Raw genomic sequence first — 22,633 nt, forward strand, 5'->3', positions numbered from 1 at the left:
CAATGATGTGGGAACGCAGGACGCTACTCAATACGCTCTGTTCATTCATAAAGTTAATTTATTACTCTGATTAATGCGTACCTACAATAATCATTATTTAATTTATTTGTTAACATTGTAATTTTAATGTAATCAAACCATGCTTGGGTTTTGAATTGGATTAGGTGTAAACTAAGATATCTGGTAGTTCCATATCCATTCTATTGTCAAAGTATTTACTAGAATTCAAGATCCAAGATTTGTATACATAATTTTATTTATAATATCCAATGTTTATATGGATGTGTGTAACTCTTGACTAGAGTAAATAAAAGAAGTAATTAATGTAAAAGAAGAATTGTCACAACTTAGTTTTATTTGGTATATAAACATGTAGACAGATCATAGATAACAAAAGATAGATAGATAACGTTAATAAATAGTAAATTTACTGTTCATAACAGCTAATAAATTGCAAAAAAAACAGATCAAACACATATTAAGTAATTCAGCGTGGCACGTTATAAATGTTCTTAATATCTATGCGATAATTACAAAAGACGTATTAAATGTTTATAAAATAACAATTTCCAAAAACAAAACAATACCTAGAGTTGTGGCAATCAATTGCCATTTATGCCGCTTCGAATTCAGTCTTCCAAGTTCGTCTGTTTCCCAAAATAGCTTTCCCTGTAATAAAATAACATGGTTTCGTAATTTTTTCTTATCTGCAGAAATAGTTGCGGATTGCATGTTTTTAATGATCGTCTAATTAATTGACTTTAGGCATACCCTACACAAACGTCTTTTGAGCTTCGTCGTCTTGCGACCAGTGCCCCGATTGCGCTAATTTTTAACGTCTCCAATACATTGGCGTTTCTTCACCAGTTGCGTATATTGCGGTAAAGTTCACGCGCAAACAAAGACGAAACAACGGATTAATCATTTTCCAATAAAAGTCCGAACACCTTATTTTTTCACTAAAAACAGCAAAATTAAATGTTCGTGAATGCGTTTGACTTAAGTTTGAGAAAAAGCTGTAGAAAAAGTAGCTTTCTTTCAGCTTTTACACAAAGAAGCAGTTTCGTTTTGTTTTCGTTTGAACTAGCTGTCAAAGCGACACCGCGATACGAATTTGTGATTTTCTTTCGTCGTCTAGTCGCGTTGTAGAATGGAATAGGTAATTGCAGTTGAAAATATTTAGCGCAATCGGGGCCCAGCGCTGGATCTCCTAATGCCTAGGCCTATAAGGCCGGGCCTAGGGTCGTCAACGCTGCGCGGGCGCTGGCGAGACGACGTTCGAAAAACGCTAGTGTGAGGGATGCCTGGGTCTTATCAGCAAGACATAGAGCAAGCACTTCGTCGTTTCAGCCGAAAGACGTCCACTGCTGGACAAAGGCCTCCCCCAAGGATTTCCACAAAGACCGGTCCTGCGCCGCTTGCATCCAGGTACTTCCCGCGACCTTCACCAGATCGTCGGTCCACCTAGTGGGAGGCCTGCCCACGCTACGTCTTCCAGCTCGTGGTCGCCACTCAAGAACTTTCCTGCCCCAGCGGCCATCAGCTCTTCGAGCTATGTGCCCCGCCCACTGCCACTTGATTTTAACGATTCTGCGGGCTATGTCAGTCACTCTGGTTCTCCTACGGATCTCCTCATTTCTGATTCGATCACGCAGGGAAACTCCGAGCATAGCACGCTCCATCGCTCTTTGGGTGACCTTGAGCCTTCTTATGAGGCCCATAGTAAGCGACCACGTCTCAGAGCCATACACCATCACTGGCAACACACACTGGTCAAACACTTTTGACTTGAGACACTGCGGTATTTCGGACGTGAGAATTTCGCGAAGCTTCCCGAACGCTGCCCATGAGCAAGCACTTAATAGAAGAATACTCACAGTCTCGCCCATATCCTATGCGTGGTGAAGGCATCATGATCCCTCAGTACTAACATCGCTCGCTGGCAGCTTAGCGCGGTGGCTTCGTCGCGCACGCAGTCTCGCGTGTGGCTCAGCCATTCCAGCATCTATGGACATCATGAAATTTAAGGACGAAGCACATTTATCAACCTGGAAACGGATCGTAACCGTATCAACCCGAGGGGGTCAGTATTCTTTGTGTAAAATTCTTTGTGTCACACGAAAGGCGATACGGTGTTGATCCTTTCTGGGTTGATAAGTGTGTTATGACCTTTAGTGTGAAAGAAGATGGAGGTGACACTTTAATTAACGCTCAAGAAAAATCAAGATATAGGTCTTAACATTGATATTCAACCTGTGACCTTTCAATCGGAAAAGAAGTTTACTAAAATTCAGTTGTGACGTCATGGTACATCATCATAAGTTGGAGTTGTTCGACTAAGTTCTATGGCTGTTCAGTGCAGCTAAAACAGTCAACAGCACATGCTATAAATTTTTGTGACATAATACCATTGATTAAGATTCCACAGTAGGTAAATGTATTTGCTGTCACCTTATCCCACTTTAACTAACCTGTACGGTACTATCGTGCCACGCTTCCCTGCTCATTAAAGCGGCTGCAGCGCAGGGCAGCAGCGCTCTTAGCACTGGACGACTGGTCAGAGGCTCTCGCGCCAGCGCTGCACAGCCGCTGAATACCACCGCGCTTAGTATATCATCTACTTCGACCAACCTGTACAGTGCTGTCCTGCCAGGCTTCCCTGCTCATCAAAGCAGCTGCAGCGCAGGGCAGCAGCGCTCTTAGCACTGGACGACTGGTCAGAGGCTCGCGCGCCAGCGCTGCACAGCCGCTGAATACCACTGCGCTTAGTATATCATCTACTTCGACCAACCTGTACAGTGCTGTCCTGCCACGCTTCCCTACTCATCAAAGCGGCTGCAGCGCACGGCAGCAGCGCTCTCAGCACTGGACGACTGGTCAGCGGCTCTCGCGCCAGCGCTGCACAGCCGCTGAATACCACTGCGCTTAGTATATCATCTACTTCGACCAACCTGTACGGTACTATCGTGCCACGCTTCCCTGCTCATCAAAGCGGCTGCAGCGCACGGCAGCAGCGCTCTCAGCGCTGGACGGCTGGTCAGCGGCTGCCTCGCCAGCGCTGCACAGCCGCTGAATACCACCGCGCTTAGTATGAACACGTCGCAGAGGTATAGATGCGCTGATAGCTCCTCGGTTCTGTAATAAAGACCTACTATTACAGATAGCCCGTAGATTTGTCAAAGTTAAATGGAAGTGGGCGGAGCACATAACTCGTAGAAATGATGGCTGTCTGACCAGAAAAGTTCTCGATTGGCGATCACAAACTGAAAAACATAATTATGTAGGCAGGGCTTTTTTTTTTTTAAATATCCTTGGACATTTTACACTGCGCTTCTAGTCCGAAACTAAGCAAAGCTTGTACTATGGGTACTAGACAACGGATATAAACATACTTAAATACTTTTTTTTTAAATACATACATATTATACATAGAAAACACCCAGTCCAATACAAACAAATATGTTCATGCAATAAAGGTCGCGGGAAGAGCCTGGATGCGGGCAGCGCAGGACCGTTCATTGTGGAAAACCTTGGGGGAGGCCTTTGTCCAGCAGTGGACGTCATTTGGCTGAAACGAACGAACGATGTTCATGCACACAAAATTGTCTAGGTAAACCGATGAACAAAGACGTCTTGATTGGCAACCACGGACCGCCGATCGATCTGGCCAGGTCGCACAAAGCATCTGGATGCAGGCAGCGCTGCATCAGTCATACAAGGATACAGGACTATTCCCACCTCTCGTTCCCACCACTGCAACTCTTGTGTAGCCAGGATCTACAGCTTGACCGCCAATAAAAACCGTAAAACTATGTTTGAATTATTTTTGTTTCTTCAAGTGAAAATGATACAAGGATGTCAACAAAAACCTTTATCCTTTGTTATAAACGACCAATTAAGTAAATCCTGATCCATACTCACTCTTTGAAAGCAACTTGTGTTCTGGCCATGAGTTGCAGGAACCACTCCTTAGTATTCGGGTCGTCCGGCTTGACGGCTTTCAGTGGCGCTAAAATGCATTGCAGGGAGAACTGTTGGTCACTGAAAACAAAAACAAATCATTGCAATAAACATTTTTTAAAATTAATTCATTACAACTCGGTCGCTTTAACTGCACACCTGGCAGCCATGACGTCACACCCTGAACGCGGGAAGGTATGCAGGTGAGTGCGCAGGAGGGTCACATTCAACAAAATCTACTATATAAAAATAAGTCGGGTTTTCCTCCCTGACGCTATAACTCCAGAAAGCACGAACCGATTTCCACGGTTTTGCATTCGTTGGAAAGGTCTCGGGCTCCGTGAGGTTTATAGCAAAGAAATGTAGTCCACGCGCGCGAAGCCGCGGGCGGAAAGCTAGTTGTCTATAAAAATGTTGAACGTTGACATGTTTTTGTTGATTGTTTTTTTTATCCACAACGAGGTAGCTCTTGGCCTGTATCTCACTTGATGGTAAGTGACGATCAGGCCGGAGGTGGAAGCGAGCTTCACAAGGAATCCTCAACTACGGAGGAAGAAAAACACGCGCTGGAGACCCGGCTTTACACGACTTTTGTCATACGATATTATCAGGTAAGCTGTTTTACTCACGTGATGTGCCCAGCCTGCGCGTCAATAATCTCATTGAGCCAGCAATTTTGTTAAATGTTGATATGTTTTTGTTGATTGTGTAGGGCTTTACCTGACTCTTTTCATACGATGTTATCTACTCACGCGATATGACCGGCCTGTGCGTCAATAATCTCATTGAGTCAGCAATTTGTTGAATGTTGATATGTTTTTGATTGTGTAGGGCTTCACACGACTTTTGTCATAAGATATTATCAGGAACGCCCTACTTTACACGACTTATCATAAGATATTATTATCAGGTGAGCTGTTCTACTCACGCGATGTGGCTGACCTGTGCGTCAATAATCTCACTGAGCCAGCAATTTTGTTGAATGTTGACATGTTTTTGTTGATTGTGTAGCTTCACACGACTTTTGTCATACGATGTTATCTACTCACGCGATGTGCCCGGCCTGCGCGTCAATAATCTCACTGAGCCAGCAATTTTGTTGAATGTTGACATGTTTTTGTTGATTGTGTAGGGCTTTACCTGACTCTTTTCATACGATGTTATCTACTCACGCAATATGCCCGGCCTGCGCGTCAATGATCTCATTGAGCCAGCAATTTTGTTGAATGTTGACATGTTTTTGTTGATTGTGTAGGGCTTTACACGACTTTTGTCATAAGATATTATCAGGGGCGCTGCTTTCTACTCACGCGATGTGTCCGGCCTGCGCGTCAATGATCTCATTTAACCAATTCAGCGGCGCCTCCGCCCCCGCCGTAACGGCCGCGACCGCCACCGCAGCCCTGACGTCGGCCGCTTTACGCAGCGCCTCGCCCGTCACCTCCCACCAGGAGGACGGTGACGTCATCCGCTCGAGGTACTTGCTGGATAGGTGACGGCAGGTCTGCACGTAGGCTGGCCACGACTGGGAGATCAGATTAAGATATACATTAAGTAATATGTAAAAAATCTGTACAATTCTAGTGATGAAATAAAATTATCGTCGGGACTAATATCGCAATCACTTTTCTATACTAAATCGACCGATCAACAAAACTGATCAGGTGTTCAAATTTTTAGTCGACATGATTAAACTATGTTGCTAAAACGTGTAATAGACATAAAGAACATGTGAATTCGCTATTGCTGTAATAAAACGGCGCGGGATGGTGTTTTAATAACGTCAAAAGTCAGCAACACATCATATCATTTGTGCTCAAGAAACATGTGCTTCAGACATGTACGAGTATACTGTGACAACTATTTTACTTCACATGGCACCCATCTTGCACCGCTCTACAAGAAATCAATTCTAACTTTAACCACTATGCCTGTAGTAGAAACTTAATACTCACCACGTGATCATCCGATATAATAGTGAAGTAGTTCTCAATTATTTGCGACAGCAGAGTCCTGTTAAAAAAGTGAGAATGATAAAAGTATATTCCGTTATCAAATAAATAGGGGTGGACTCATTATTTTAAGTGCTATGGCACTAAGTGTACGCACAGTAGGCGACACATGACAGCAAAACAGCTCGGCGACTAGACGCTTATTTTAAACAATTTCGTAAATTAGTTTGTCGTCGCTCCGCGACTCTGACGCCAAGTGTGCGAAGCTTGCACCTAGTCGCCGACCTGTCGCTGTCAGTGTCATCTAGTGTGCCTACAATAAAGTAAAGATGGACTCTTTTAAGTGCTACAGCACCTGTTAGCGTCGTGTATCCTCTCGCACTCCAAGCTAGCGCGGATTCCCTCCAGCTGTATGGTAAGCAAGGGCGGCTGGCCAGCCTCTGTAGGGCGGGCGGAATCTGTAGGGCGGGCGGATAATATAAGATAAATTTATTGAATAAAAACTTAGCCTAAATACAAGAAACCTAAATGGGACTATGAAATTATTTGGTTAGTAACAATATGTTAATTAAGGTAGTATACCTAAACTAAGCAAAAATGTTTGCCTGTGTTTTAGGTATCCATACTTATTATGTAAGTTAGTGCTTAATAAACAGATATTATAAATAATTACACCAAAACAATGTTGATAAAGGTAAAGGTTGACAATTTTGTTACATAAATAAATTTTTGCTGACAGAATGTTTATTTATAGCTAGCATACCGTAGCATAGCGTAGGGCGGGCGGAATCAGTAGGGCGGACGTCGGTAGGGCGGGCGGCGGCGGCCAGGCAGCGCTCTAAAGCTGGGCGGAGCGTGTTGGGCGGGACGCCGCGGCAGAGGATCGGGAGCAGAGAAAACATTAGCAGGATCTCCGACTCCTGGAAGAGATGTTTTGGGATATGATCACGTGCGTCAAATATTGGATGCTTGCTATCTGGTATACGGTATCAAACAGAGAACGGGCAGCAGCGCTCTCTGAAAACTGAAATCTTTTAAACTGCGATCTCCAACCCGCCTGCCAAGCGTGGGGATTATAGCAAACCCCTCCACTATAGTGGAGGAGGCTCATGGTCCAGCAGTGGACTGTAAAGGGCTGTTGATGATGATGATATGGTATGAAATTACTATTTGGGAGACGAATTTAAATTTAAAGAAAACTAGCAGTTTTTTTGTTTCAAACTTTCATGGTCACTTATTCCTAACGGGATTGCTAACATGTATATGGTAGCAGTAGCAGACGACGGCACGTCAAGGTAAACACTGTGGGGTCTTACGCAGTTGTAATAGAAGCCAATTTACAACAAAAATGGGTAGTCTGATATGCTATCGTCTGTACCTTAATTTTTAGTTTCCGATATTTCGGCACTCAAACTCAAAATTAAGGTACATGGTAGCAATCCCGTCAGTAATAATAATTAAAGTATATTTGATCTAAACTGCCTCATCTATTATATTTATTGCATATGTGCTGTTTGTTTTCCATGATATAAATAAATAAGGAACTTAAATGATCCTCCTGATCGTCACACTGAGAAATACTGACAATAAAATAATATGTTTTACCTCGCTGTGATCCGGGTCGATGCTCTGCAGCCAATTGTCGGCCAGGCGGCGCGCGGAGCCCACGGATTGTGCTTGTCTGGCAGCCAGCTTCAGTCCACCACTGCGCCATTGGCTACCTGAGGGCATTCAAAGAAACATTTGTAGATCATTAGTAGGTATATGTGCCATTCAGGGAATTTGTATATGTTCCAAAACGGCGGATGGCGGAAAAAAATTCGGAGTCGGCTTTGTAAGCCTAAAGCAGTGATGGCCAAGATGGCCGGTCGACCGCGAAGACGATTTTGGTAGCCCGCGAGAGTTAAATAAACCGAACTTATTTTAAAATGTACTTATTCGCGCCAATAACACTGACTATACAGGGTGTTAGGTAAATGGGTATATGAGCTGACACTAGCCCATGTTAACATGGGCATATAAATGGTATGGTGAAGTCAGAAATTTGATATTATCATTTTAATTTATAAAATTTTCATACAAAATATTTTTTATAAAATCCGATTTGTATGAAAATTAAAATAATTAAAATTAAGATATCAATTTTCTGACTTCACCATACCATTTATATGACCATGTTAACATGGGCTAATGTCGGCTCATATACCCATTTACCTAACACCCTGTATATCTACCTATAAATATAGGTACTCACACGCTTCGGTCGGTTGTAACGTGGTACCGAGTATTGTTGCTGCTAAAATGTTTTATTTCACTCTTTTAAACTCTACCTTGCAGTCGATCGCAAGAAATATTTTCGAGCATACGTAGACCTCACAGGTCAAAAGTTTGGCCACCGCGGGCCTAAAGCAAGCACACTTATCCGCACCGTAACGTAAACGCCTCACCTCGTGGTTGACAGCGCGGCGAAAGACGATACGGTATTGACCCTTTTCCGCGTTGATAAGTGTGCTATGATCTTTATTTGGAACGGGAAATACAGTTTACAAGACAATTGTAATATTACAAGTTGGGTTTGGTATTAATCCTGTAAATGCACACTTATCAGATAAAGCCCATTCAATCTTGACATATTTAGTACTCAAATCTTTATAGTATCTTAAAAGGTTATTCAACCGCGAATATAACGAGTAAAATCGCAGTATTTTTTCTCTATAAATTACTTTACCTTTGTGCAAAGCTTCGTGAACAAAACAGAGGTCCACGGGAGGCAGAGGGCGAATATACTCCGCCGTGAGCGTGCGAAGGATTGCCAGGAGCACCGCGTCGGGGTAGTCATACGACGGTGACGTCACCTGCAAAAGGAACCGTCTGGTTACCTTGCCAAAGCTTGACACGTGACTAAGACATTAGCCAAATCGTGGTTTCCAATACCCTAAAAATATGCCTAAAATGGTAGCGCGTGGTCATTATCATATGAAAAAAAAAAACATACTACTGCCTTTTTCGTACGATATCTTAGAATAGAAATCGGAAGCTACAAGCGAGAAGAGGAGAGAGTGAAAAAAAGGTCCCCTACACATCCTATGGGTACGGAACCCTAAAAATGCTCCTATTGGCGATGTATCTACTTTTCTGTTGATCATTCTAGGCAGGCGCTATTGAAAACATAGGTACCTACCTGTTTCTTGAAGCAGCAGGTAGCTCATGTTATAGGGTTCCGTGCATGAAAGGCGCCGCTACGGAACCCTCACAAATGTGTCCACCACACCTAGCACACTCGCTACCTACCTGTTTCTTGAAGCAGTCCATGAGTCCCCTCAGCACGCTGATGTTAGGCAGGTAGCGCATAATATGGGGTTCCGTACGCGCGTCGGGCTGGCAGGCGCCGCTACGGAACCCTCGCAGATATGGTCTCCCTAAACCTAGCATACTCCTCACGTACCTGCTTCTTGAAGCAGTCCATGAGTCCCCTCAACACGCTGGTGTTAGGCAGGTAGCTCATATTATGGGGTTCCGTGCGCGCGTCGGGCTAGTAGGCGCCGCTACGGAACCCTCTCTGATATGGTCCCCCTACATCTGGCGTACTCCTCACCCTTGCTTCTTGAAGCAGTCCATGTTATAGATACATGATAGTCGCCGCTACGGAACCCTCTCAGATATTGTCTCACTACACTAGAACACTCTGTCTTACCTGCTTCTTGAAGCAGTCCATGAGTCCCCTCAACACGCTAGTATTCGGCAGGTAGCTCATATTATGGGGTTCCGTGCGCGCGTCGGGCTGGTAGGCGCCGCTACGGAACCCTCGAACCTCGCGCGCTACCAGCGCCGTGCAGAGACGATCCACCCCGCTTAAGGCTTCTTGGTTCGTGTATTTGAAGACCTCTGGCCACACCTCACCTGAAAGTTAAGCGAACTGATTAATTAAATCAAATCAAATCAAATTAGTTTATTGCAATTGTTGGTACATATCATGCATTGATGGATCTTTTTAAACGTAAAATTGTTCAGCTACAATTTGCCAAGCAGATGGCGTGCAATATACATATAAATGGTTACTTAATACTAATTAACTAATTTACTTAAAACCTGTTCATTTTATAATTTTACATGCAAACATTTAATTTTTATGATAAGAATAAGAAAAACTTTATTTGACACAAAAAGAAAATAAAAAACAGAACAAAGGGACTTAAAACTACACACGCATATTTTTGTGCCAAAAAGGCGCCCGCTCAGCATTAATTACGGAAAAAATCTCTCAATCATCAATCAAATCAAATCAGAACACTGTTGTAAAATCTTAACGCTGTCATTTTTAACAAACTGATAAATATTTTTAATCTTGACAAATTAACACATTTTTGTTGATATGAGGGCTTGATATTCTAAATGCGCTTACTAGAGAGCGCGACTGTTGTATAAGGCTGTCTCTCTAGTGGATTTGACAGTGGATACCCAGTGGAGACCCATTGACAACTTTTGGAAGCAATTTCGCCAAATTCAACTAAGGGTTAATTTAGTGATTCTGATGAAATGTCCACAAGGTGGACCGACGACCTGATAAATGTAGCAGGAAGGCGCTGGATGCAGGCCGCTACCACTCGTGCGATGTGGAAGTCATTGGGGGAGGAGGCCTATGTTCAGCAGTGGACGTCCTGTGGCTGAAATGATGATGATGATGATGATGAAATGTAAACTTTATTTCAGTACTTACAAGGTATGTAGTCGAGCACATCCTCAGGTTTGCGCGCCGCGTCGGCCGGCGTCTTGCAGTACGAAGCTGGTAACTTCACCGTACTCCTGTTGGAGATAACACAATTTAAATGGTACACACGTGTAAGGAACTGATATGTTAGTTATTCGCATGTCATTATGATCTTCTCTAATCTACCAATGACAGATTAAGTTTCCCCCGGGACAATCTTGACCTTCACTGGTTGGGTTTTTATTAGCGGTTAAGCTGTATATCCTGGATACACAGGAGTTGCAGCGATGGGAACGAGGTGGGAATAGTCCCGTTCTCTAATCTACTAGAGGCAATTTAAAATTTGGCCTAGACTTACCAAGCTGGTTAGACGGGTAGGGGAAAGAGGGGAAACTCACCTGTATATCTCAGGAATGTCCTTCAGCTTAAAGTCTTCCACGTTGTAGTTAGCCAGCGCGTCACAAGCCGCTTCCACCACAGCAGGTTGATGGGAATCCGCCATGTAACTCCAAAGTTTGCGAGCCGCGTCCGATACGAGGCGGTCGTACTCGGGCGTCAATATTAAGCTATACCATTGATGGTATAGTCACTATATGTCGGTACTATTGCCGTATACTAATAGTATTGACGCAAACCACGCTATCGATGGAGTAGCTGATTTTCGATGCCAACAAATGACATGCAAAAAAACAAATAACGGGCTCAGCTGCCCTGAGCGAGTGTAGGAGTGATCGCCCGTTGCACTAGCTGTAGTCCAGCGAGAGAAGTATCAAAACGGCCGTTTGGTGTAGTGGTTCAGAACGGACTACTATGCCGAGAGGTCCCGGGTGCGATTCCATGCCGAGCAGAAATTGAAAATGATGAATTTTAATTTCTGTGATGGGTCTGGGTGTGACTATGTTTAATATGTATTTAAAAAAATATATATATAAGTAGTATATCCGTTAAGCTAGCACCCATAACACAAACATTAAGTTGCTTACTTTGGGGCTAGCTGGCGCTGTGTGAAATTGTCCAAAGCTCGCTTCTCGCTACCTTTACTCGCTTCTCACTCATCGTCAGTGGTGGAACAAATGACAAGTGTCATCTAACTCACCTGTATATCTCAGGAATGTCCTTCAGCTTAAAGTCTTCCACGTTATAGTTAGCCAGCGCGTCACAAGCCGCTTCCACCACAGCAGGTTGATGGGAATCCGCCATGTAGCTCCACAGTTTGCGAGCCGCGTCCGATACGAGGCGGTCGTATTCCGGCGTATCCACGCGGAGGGTAGGCACTTCTGAGAGTAGCTTGCATATGCTGGAACATAAATATCAAGCACTTCTTTAAACTAGTTTAAAGTTCTTACAAATCGTCAAATCCTACTCGTAAGGGGCCTTTATGGGTTAGGTATTATCTGGCCCACCGAAAATCTGGTCCGCGGACCAGTTAATAACTTTTTTAAATACTAGTCTTCATCTCGTCCGAAGGTCCGGGCCAGATAATACCTGTAAAATCACTAGGTAGTCCAGTCATTTCGTCCGAAAAAAAGGCAAATAAAAGAAAATGAATTTGCGCTTCTAATTTTTTAATATGTTGTAGGGGATACCTAGAAAAGCTTAACTTGAGATTGTCGACCAAGCTTTCCTAGGAGCTTTCGCCGCCATCTTGGAAAACGCTTAAAATTTGTTTTTCGGCAATAACTCGGCTATCCGATGAGATTCGAAAATTTTTGTATGACACTTTTTGTAGCTTTCTTTGTGCTCTACAATAACGCCCGAACCATTTTTAGCGTATCATGCATCGTTATCGAGATATCGATCGATAAAGTAAAAAATTTTGGACACAATTTTTGTTTTTTGCTTTTTTTTTCTTTGGGTCTTAATAAATATGAAAAATTCCGAAATAATTAAATAATTAATTAAAAAGTAAAAAGTGTTAGAGGCCGGTCGATCTATTCTCATAAATAAAACACTGGATACTCATCTTTCACATTATATTGCCTTATTTTAAATACAATTCATCACTTAGCACAAAAGCGCGCGGAGTCATCTCCGCGCGTCCCTCTATTCTGACGTTTGATTCTCGTGTGACATTGAAATACGTCAATGTCACTATGACAGCAGCTCATTGGCTATAACGATACCGCTATTTTAACGTTTTATATTTTTCACAATTAACACCCCATAAGGGCTACCTTTTTCTTTTTTTATTATTTTCTATTGACGTTCATAAGTGCCACTTGTGGTCTAAACTGAATAAATATTTTTTGATATAGATTTTGATTTTGAGTAATAACACAAAATGGCAAAGGGGGAGCGAAGTGAAAACCACCAATAGTATTACATAAACTCTCCGCTGTTCTTCAGCAGACATGGAGTTGCAAAGTAGTTTCAAAATTCATACAAATCTGAGCTTTTTGTCTCTAGCCATTATTCTTACCTTGTCTGCACCGTAACTTTATTGTCCCTTGCCAGTCCCTTCCAGCTTAGTAGAGGATGAACTTTGTGTCAAATCCATGTTTACCTGATCTGTACGGCAGCTCTATTGTCTCTGGCCAGCTTGGGCCACCGCCAGCGCGCCCAGAATTAACGCCATTGATACGGAGCCGGATTGACTATAATGGCGGGCACCAGTTGTAGGCCAATTCATAACTACTTTCTAGCTTTTGCTGCTCATTCATTGTCAGCAGGGGGATAAGTGACTCCAGAGATTTGTTTCTTTTTGTCTCTGGTCAGCGTTTTCATAACTTTCTTTATCTTACCACCTTTTTCATGACACGACCGTCCTACACGACGTCGTAAACAAACCAAGATGGTGTAAATTGGACCTTGGTCCTCGAGCATAACACCCGCTCGGAAGGAAGCACTAACATCTAGCTTCCTAATTGTGGTTGAGCATCATATCCCACAACTGTCCTACCTGATCTGCACGGTGAGCCTGTTGTCCCTGGCCAGCTTGGGCTCGAGCGCGCGCCACGTGCCCGGGGGAGCCACGGCGGCGCCGCGCCACAGCGCCGCCAGCGCGCCCAGCACCAGCGCCGTCGACGCCGAGCCCGCCTTGTCTGTGCAGCGGTTGAGCACTGACGATATGGTGGAGACAAAGGCCAGGTATCTAGCTCTCGTAGGCCGTTCTTTCTTGGCGGTGGGATAAGTATCTATAGTCCGGTCGCCGAGCATGTATGAATTTCGTCCAATGACCCCAAGCTACCCATCCTTATCGTTCGCGCGTAATTATATTGCTATCGCGCTCGCACGCTCACTGCTGCCGCCCGTAGCACAGTCGCGACAGCAATATAATTACGCGCGAACGATAAGGATGGGTACCTTGAGGTCATTGGACGAAATTCTACGTGCTCGGAGACCGGACTTTACCTGTGAACCCTGTCTTCAAACACACCTGTATATCTCTGGGGTGTCTTTCAGCTTAGTAGAGGATGAACTTTGTGTTAAATCCATGTTTACCTGATTTGCACGGTGAATCTATTGTGGTGGTGGTAACCTTCGGCTCGAGCGCGCCCAAAAGTAACGCCGTCGATACGGAGCCGGATTGACTATAAATCTGTAACTACTGTCTAGCTTTTTCTGCTCCTTCATTGCTGGTGGGATAGGTACCTACAGAGATTTGTTTCTTTTTACCCGACTGCGCTAGAAGGAGGGTTATTACCTGATCTGCACGGTAACCCTGTTGTCCCTGGTCAGCTTGGGCTCGAGCGCGCGCCACGTGCCCGGGGGAGCCACGGCAGCGCCGCACTAGCGCCGTCGATACGGACCTGGACGGTAGCTTGGGGTCATTGGACGAAATTCTACGTGCTCGGCGACCGGACTTTAGTCAGCATTCTCATAACTCTCTTTACCTACCTGATCTGCACGGTAGCCCTGTTGTCCCTGGCCAGCTTGGGCTCGAGCGCGCACCACGTGCTGGGCGGCTTCCAGGACTAACGCGGTCGATATGGAGCCGGATTGACTATAACATATAGCGTGCACCAGTTCCTGGCCAATTCCTTACCACTTTCTAGCTTTTGCTGCTCCTTCTTTGATGAGTACCTACAGAGATTTGTTTCTTTTTACCTGATTTGCACCGTAACTCTGTTGTCCCTGGCCAGCTTGGGCTCGAGCGCGCGCCACGTGCCCGGGGGAGCCACGGCGGCGCCGCGCCACAGCGCCGCCAGCGCGCCCAGCACCAGCGCCGTCGACGCCGAGCCCGCCTTGTCTGTGCAGCGGTTGAGCACTGACGAAATGGTCGGGACTAATTCCAGGCCGTGGGTTGATGGCCTGTGGATTAAAACAATGTCAAACAAGCAGCAAGCAAAATAAAACTAAAAACAATTTTAAAAGGATAAACATGAGATTAAAAAACCCAACACCCTCATGTATAATCAAGTTCATCATCATCATCATTTCAATAAGTCCAAATGGTACAACTATTAAATACCATCCATAGATCTAGGTATCCAAATGGGAGTGGTCGAACCCAATGCGTCTTTCAGTCCATCACGACGCGAGAATCTTTCCCTTGAAGGATTATATCGGTTGAACGAGTTAGGACGTCCACTGCTGAACATAGGCCTCCCTCTAATCAACATTCGACAGTTTTTTTCCCAGGTTCAGAAGGTCAAGGCAGGTATTTGACTGCAATCACACCTGATGGTACATACCTGCCCTGTAAGTGTTTATTCACTCTCATATTTACATGACTCTATCTTAAGGGAGTCCCAAAAACCCAAAAACAATAATGTAAACGCAACGTCTGAATAACTGAAACTTTTTATTTTTAATTTGAAACAAATGACAAAGCCTATATTAATCCCGTACCTGGTCTCACAAATGCGGCTGACGGCAGCAGCCTTGGCCACGTCCATTTCCCATTTCAGCTCATCAGGGCGACCCACCGCCGTCTCCGCTAATAGCTCTTGCAGGTACGGGAAACAGCGCACCTGGCAGATTGATTAACAAGCTAAAGCCTGGTCTGTGAGCACGTCGAATTTTGTCCAATGACCCCAAGCTACCCATCCTTATCACTCGCGCGTAATTGCGAGCGATAAGGATGGGTAGCTTGGGGTCATTGGACAAAATTCTACGTGCTCACAGACCAGACTATAGTTATAATGGCAGTAGCGCGATTAATGGTGGATGTTTACCGAATGCTGAAGATGAAATTGCAGGATATTTTCACAGTAGAATATGCAAAGGTTTATTTAAAAGAAAAACGCAATAAACGGGTTTAGTTTATCCTAATTGAAAACTTTACTCGTACCACAATGGCCACCCATTTGAGGCCGTAACGGTAAAGAACTTGCTACGGTATTGACTAATTTAATTGGTTTAGGGACTTGACATGAACTTGACAAATTGAAATCGTGTTTATTTTATCCACAACGAGGAAGATCTTGACCTGCACCTCACCTGATCAAAAGTGATGATCAGACCGAAGCTAAGGTTGAAGCGATAGTCGTCAGTTAAAAATTAAGGAAGGTTTGAATACTGAGAGTGACATATATAGACTCTTCGTACATACTTTCTGTGCCTAATTATAAAGCGTTATTGGTCAGCACCGACCATATGCACGTTTTCCTTGGTTCTAGCCATAAGTGGCAGCGCTAGGATTTAATTAAAAACACAGTAAACCACTATCATAACCCACCTGTGTCTCAGCAAGGCTCGCGTACAGCGTGATTAGAGTCGATGTAGACACGCCCTTGCCAGTCCTTAACTTGGTTAACACCGCGACTATGCTCGGCACGTTCTCCTTGGTTATAGCCATAAAGGGCAGTTTTTGAGCTAATTAAAAACACAATTAACAAAGTTCATAACCCACCTGTCCGACGACATCATAAAGGTAAAGCCTGGTCCGTGAGCACGTAGAATCCCGTCCAATGACCCCAAGCTACCCATCCCTATCGCTCGCGCGTAATTATGTTGCTGTCATGCTCGCACACTCACTGCAGGCGCCCGTCGCACAGTCGCGACAGCAACATAATTACGCGCGAGCGATAGGGATGGGTAGCTTGGGGTCATTGGACGGGATTCTACGTGCTCACGGACCAGGCTTTAGCAGGAAAGCGCTGGATGCAGGCCGCTACCAACCGGCCATTATGGAAATCATTGGGGAGGCCTATGTTCAGCAATGGAGGGCTTTGGCTGAAATGATGATGAACCCACCTGTGTCTCAACAAGGCTCGCGTACAGCGTGATTAGAGTCGATGTAGACACGCCCTTGCCAGTCCTTAGCTTGGTTAATACCGCGACTATGCTCGGCACGTTTTCTTTAGTTCTGGCCATAAGAGGCAGCGCTTTGAGGCACTCCATGCGGACCAGTGGCGACTTGTCGCGGGCTATCTTGTACGTGAGGATTGGTAAGAGGAGAACCGATAGCTCCTTCTTAATGTCTACAGTGTCCACGACGATGCGCAATGCCCTGAAAAATCACAAAAATAAGAATGTACAGTCACGGAATGAAAAGGTTCGTCAGTTTTCAAATTGATTCCTTCAACGAATCGCGAGCACATATTACCTTTTGAAACTATGTTACAGAATAATCTCGAGTTAGAGAAAATAATCTTTAACTGTTCATCAGTAAAGTTCAAAATTATTCAGATCAAAGTTGTTTGACGATTTATCTTGTCAAGAAGATTAATATGATTGATAAACTAAAACCTTCTTGTTGGTTCAACCTGCCATTATTATTTCTATTAAATAAAAAAAAACTATTGTCAATTGGTCAATGTCATCATCATTGCATTGCACTGATGGGATAGAAAAATAAACAAGCAAAACCTTATTCGTTAGCAAACGTCATATTTTTTTTTTATGTGATAGGAGGCAAACGAGTTAACGAGCAAATTTATTTCAATGTTAGCAGCACTGTTTCTTGCACGGTTATGTTGGCAGGTTTGACTCTTACAGTACCTAGTGCAAGCGAAAACCGACACTAAGGTGACGAACCTTTTCATTCCGCGACTGTACATAGTTATATGAGCAGTTAAAATGTAATTTCTATGTATATTTTCAGATTAAAACACCTTCATATTCAGAACTTGTAATTGTCATTTGTTACCAATAAATGAATGCATGTCTTATCCAAACTGGGAATTTGTTTGTTCCATCTTGGAAATAAACAGTCTATCTCTCTAACCACCTAACAAAGAGGTGCTCATATTTATTAAGAGAAATACCATTAATAAGACATATTAGTTTTATCGGTCGAATTATAAGTCGCTTAACTCAGTCAGTGACTGAGGTATGATGACGGCACGAGAGGGGTAACATTAACATAGTATTACTTAATAGAGCAAACAAATCTAAAGCTTTGAAGTTTCGCTAACATTTGACGTCCCATCAACCGCTCATACCTCAGACACTGACTGAGCTAAGCCTAACCTATAATAACACTTACCTCACGACCACTTCTTCATACCACTTCTCCTCTCTCCTCTCCATAGCAACTGCTATCAGAAACACCACCATCTCCAACTTCATAGCTCCATCCACCCTCTCGATAGCCTCCAGCCAACTCTTCAAGCTATCCTCGCTATCTCTAATCCTCTCCCATATTTCGGTAAGTTTAAACATCGTGTTCAGTCTGCTATCTATATTGTTTAATTCATCGAAAATTTTGTTCGTTCTCAAGTTGGGCATGTCCAGTCGGTCTTCGAAGTCGTTGGATTGGTAGAGGTCAAGTATTTTGGCGCCAACTTTGAGGGCAGAGGAGGTGAGGTAGGAAGGCATGTGAAGCCATTGGAGGGAGAGAGCCACGAATGCGCTGAGGGAAATGCTGGAGCATTTGTATTTGCTCGCTATGTTCAGGCCTGGAAGTAATATGTTTATTCAGTTGGGACTATAGTCTGGTCCGTGAGCACGTAGAATTTTGTCCAATGACCCCACGCTACCCATCCTTATCGCTCGCGCCTAATTATGTTGCTATCGCGCTCGCACACTCACTGCGGGTGCCAGTCGCACAGTCGCGACAGCAATATAATTACGCGCGAGCGATAAGGATGGGTAGCTAGGAGTCATTGGACAAAATTCTACGTGCTCAGTGCTCACGGACCGGGCTTTAGCAACAAGATACTATAAACACATGATCGTTCGTTAGCCCAATAAAGTCCACTGCTGGACAATGGCCTCCCCCAAGGATTTCCATAACGACCGGTCTTAGGTCCACACACTAGGTGGACCGACGATCTGGTGGAAGGTTGCGCTCGGGAAGCGCAGGAACGGACGTTATAAACACGAAGACAAAATAATTTGCTGTAGATATAAGAGTATCTACTGCGTATTAAACATGTTTTCAGCAGAAAAGTTCTTGAGTGGCGACCAGGGATCTGATTCTGAAATCGTAGTATAGGTAGGCCTTCCACTCGGTGGACCAACGATCTGTTGAGGTTCGCGGTATCTGGAATCTAGATACAGGCAGCGCAGGATCAGTCGTTGTAGAAATCTTTAGAGGTGGCCTTTGTCTAGCTAGCAATATTTGGTTGAGACGAAACAACATAAACACAAGTTAAATAGCTCGGCAGGTTGTCTAAAGCCCGGTCTGTAAGCACGTAGAATTTTGTCCAATGACCCCAACCCAAGCTACCCATCCTTATCGCTCGCGCGTAATTATATTGCTGTGGCGACTGTGCGACGGGCGGCCGCAGTGAGTGTGCGAGCGCGACAGCAACATAATTATGCGCGAGCAATAAGGATGGGTAGCTTGGGGTCATTGGACAAAATTCTACGTGCTCGCAGACCAGACTATATCAGCAACATGAGCGTTAGACTGGTCACGTCCCCCAAGTAGGATGTTTGCCTACACTAGGTCTGCAGACTACAACAACGGTTACTTTGGTTCTCATACGGATTTTTCTCGTACTCACACAAGTTGAAGAGCTCGTGTAGATACAGTGCCGAGGTGAGAGGCAGGTTGTCGGCTAGCAGCATGAGCGTCAGACTGGCCACGTTGCGAAGCTCGGCGGCTTCTGTGCCCACGCAGCGCTCCATCAGGCTGTAGCATGGCCGAGGGTCGCGACTGGAAAGGTTTCATTGCTATCTACACTTCTTGGACTGGACTTTATTATATTTCAAAAGGCAAGCACTCTGCACTAAAAACGGAGCGAAAATGGGACTAATCTCACCTTCCGTTTTAACAGTGATGACTTCAGTGATGTTACAGGTTATGTTGTAACTTAATTTAGATCAAGGTAAAAATAATCCTTAGCAGTTAAGAATATTAATGTATTTATTTTTAGTTAAACACTGTTATTGTGATAACCTACTTTTACTGAACATTTATAATGGTGATGAAATAAGAACCTCTAAGGAAGCGTTCTGTAACAACTAACCACAAGCAAATATCGATTTTCTTATCTTCAAAGTTAGCTGCAGCATTAAGCACAACAGATTAGCAAATATTTTTAATTTCTTTTTTGCTAAAACTCAACAGGCCAAAGCTTATTCAGTCGTCATCATCATCGTTACAACCACAGGACGTCCACTGCTATACATAGGCCTCCCCCAACGATTTCCACATCACTTGTTTGCTTCCTGCTACCGCTATAAGGTCGTCGTTTTTTTAAAATGTTTCCTCAACTCACCCATGCTTGATGAGCTCATTGGATATCCTGGCGAGCATCGGCAGCAGCGCCACGACGTACGCGCGGTCGCAGCGGTTGATGGCCGTCGCCGCCACCGCTGCGTACGCGTCGTACGCACGCTCCACAGACAAGGGGCTGCAGATCTAAGGGATAGAACAACTCTTGAATTTGATAAAGCTCATATTTGCTATGTGAGCTGAAACACCTTAAGAACGCTTTCACATTAGAGCGTTAGTAGCGCGGCAGCGGCGTTTTTAGGGTTCCGTAGCCAAATGGCAAAAAACAGAACCCTTATAGATTCGTCATGCCATTGGATAGGTGGGGTATCTTTGGATAGGTCTTCAAAAATGATATCGAGGTTTCTAAAATACTTTTTTTCTAAACCGAATAGTTTGCGTGACAGACGCTTCCAAAGTGGAAAAAAGTTGGTCCCCCCCCCCCCTAACTTCTAAAATAAGAAAATGAAAAATCTAAAAAGAACATATGACGTACATTACTAAAAAAACTACCAACGAAAATTGTTTTGAACGAGATCTAGTAAGTAGTTTTTTTTTAATACCTCGTAAATCGTAAACCGCTTATTACCGCGTAATCTTTCATACAAATAACTTAAATAAAAAATAAAAAATTTAATTTCATAAATCAATGGTACGGAACCCTCGGGCCTCGGTGCGCGAGTCCGACTCGCACTTGGCCGGTTTTTTGTAATGTGAAGGGAGGCGTCAGCTGTCACATAGAATGAAATTTTCGGCAGCGCGTTTGTTGCGCTGCTAAATCGCCTAAATGTGAAAGCGCTCTTAGTGCCAAACTTTATGGGATTGTAAAATGGTTTGATCAGATCAAAAACCTTAGAACTGTAGCACACATACTACAGTCATAAGTGACGCGCGGGCCCGTCACGCGGGCTGTGTTACCCGCTGGCAGCTCAGGCAGCGGCCAGGCGCGCGCCAGGCTGGTGACGTCACGCGGGCTGTGTGTTACCCGCTGGCAGCTCAGGCAGGACAGCAGCGGGCGCGCGCCAGGCTGGTGACGTCACGCGGGCTGTGTGTTACCCGCTGGCAGCTCAGGCAGGACAGCAGCGGGCGCGCGCCAGGCTGGTGACGTCACGCGGGCTGTGTGTTACCCGCTGGCAGCTCAGGCAGGACAGCAGCGGGCGCGCGCCAGGCTGGTGACGTCACGCGGGCTGTGTGTTACCCGCTGGCAGCTCAGGCAGGACAGAAGCAGGCTGAGGTGCGCGCTGGACGGCGGCAGCGCGAGCAGCAGCGGCCAGGCTCGGGCGCCGCGTCCTGGTTGGATGGCCAGCCACAGGAACACGGGACGAAGCAGCTCCAGGCTGTTGGACGACACTCTGTGGACCAAACAAGTAAAACTGTCAACAAATGATCACTGCTTGCACATCACTAAATGTTCCTAGGTGGGAGACAGCCGAATACTGATGGCTAGCCAAGCAGCATAGTCTCTGACCTGAGCTTGTTTATGAAGAAACAAAGTTCTCTTTTTTCTATTCCTAAATTAATAAAAAGAGGACAGTAAAGAGGGTATGTAACCCAGCAAGTTTTGATTTTAACAATAACTAAACTCACATATAATCAGGATGTGTGCACAACGCATGCATCTGAGTCAGGATCTCATCCTCAACTCCTTTGTTCTTTTCCAGTACTGTGATGAATGGGTGCTGCGGAGACTTCAAGGAGAACTGGCACTTGTATGGCTGGCCCGGGACCAGCCGGGACTTCAGGTCCAGGATGAGCAGCCCAGCCATGGTCGAGATTATGGCTGAGTAGTTGCTGTTGAAAATTCCCATATAACTTTTTATCATAAACATTAATGTAAAGGAAGCAATAGTGTACAGGAGGCAGTTATAAGTATTTGCTAGTGTGCCGTAGGTGTAAAGTGCCGACGGTGCACGTTGAGGGTTAATGGATCGCCCGGTGGTCGATGCTGACGGTGCAGCAGGATGTACGATTGTGCTCGTACAAATAGATTGTAATATTCAAAGAGGTTATATACCTCAGTAACTCACCACCAACTTTAAGCCTAACTTAATTGGGGACTATTCTTCTAACAAGGGCTTACCTAGCAGTCGGTAGCAACGTGACAATCGTCGACATCGTGTGGCCAATTTCCAGCACTCCCAGCTCCACCAGCGCCAGCAGCCCTTGACACGCCGTCAGGCTGACCACTGTACCTCTTGCAGAACATTTTGCTCTCAAAAACTTCAGCTCTTCATTCTCCAAAACAAACTTCTTTCGATCGGCCGGTTTAAACTTTGCTTTTATCAAGGATATCAGCTTCTCAACCGCGTTCACCACCAAAACGCTATTGTTGGTGTTAAGCTTATACTCTATTTCATCCATTTATAGTTTGGAACTACACTTTCAGAGTAATTTTCAGTAATTATTGATTTTATTTAGAAATGTGTGAGCACTTCGCTATCAAACAGCTGTTTATTTGACATT

The 22,633-nt window shown here is 44.6% G+C and overlaps 1 protein-coding gene across 1 annotated transcript; it reads right to left on the reverse strand.

The window, feature by feature from the left end:
• Positions 1-155: 155 nt before the first annotated feature.
• On the reverse strand, positions 156-22,609 carry LOC114364380 (focadhesin). Its single transcript, XM_028320518.1, has 22 exons — positions 22,251-22,609; positions 21,758-21,961; positions 21,369-21,522; positions 20,175-20,317; positions 19,458-19,609; positions 17,993-18,404; positions 16,759-17,014; positions 15,412-15,533; positions 14,668-14,871; positions 11,717-11,917; positions 10,630-10,715; positions 9,607-9,812; positions 8,641-8,767; positions 7,518-7,633; positions 6,676-6,832; positions 6,268-6,370; positions 5,916-5,973; positions 5,271-5,485; positions 3,922-4,041; positions 2,952-3,135; positions 1,878-2,005; positions 156-669 (listed from the first exon to the last, which is right to left on the reverse strand). Exons 1-22 carry the CDS (start codon positions 22,529-22,531, stop codon positions 630-632), a joined length of 3,669 nt encoding a protein of 1,222 aa, XP_028176319.1. The 5' UTR covers positions 22,532-22,609; the 3' UTR covers positions 156-629.
• Between the last annotated feature and the right edge of the window lie 24 nt (positions 22,610-22,633).

Source organism: Ostrinia furnacalis, unplaced genomic scaffold, assembly GCF_004193835.3.
Source record: "Ostrinia furnacalis isolate ACB-3 unplaced genomic scaffold, ASM419383v2 OfSCF7394, whole genome shotgun sequence".
In the NCBI taxonomy this organism is placed as follows: domain Eukaryota; kingdom Metazoa; phylum Arthropoda; class Insecta; order Lepidoptera; family Crambidae; genus Ostrinia; species Ostrinia furnacalis.

Excerpts from the sequence above, each read along its gene's own strand:
- LOC114364380 (XM_028320518.1), bottom strand. The coding sequence starts at position 22,531 with ATGGATGAAATAGAGTATAAGCTTAACACCAACAATAGCGTTTTGGTG. Across the intron at positions 11,918-14,667 it reads AGAGTTACGGTGCAAATCAG|CATATGCAAGCTACTCTCAG; the intron begins GTAAAAAGAAAC and ends TTTATGTTCCAG. Across the intron at positions 4,042-5,270 it reads GCGCAGGCCGGACACATCGC|TGACCAACAGTTCTCCCTGC; the intron begins GTGAGTAGAAAG and ends TTTTGTTTTCAG.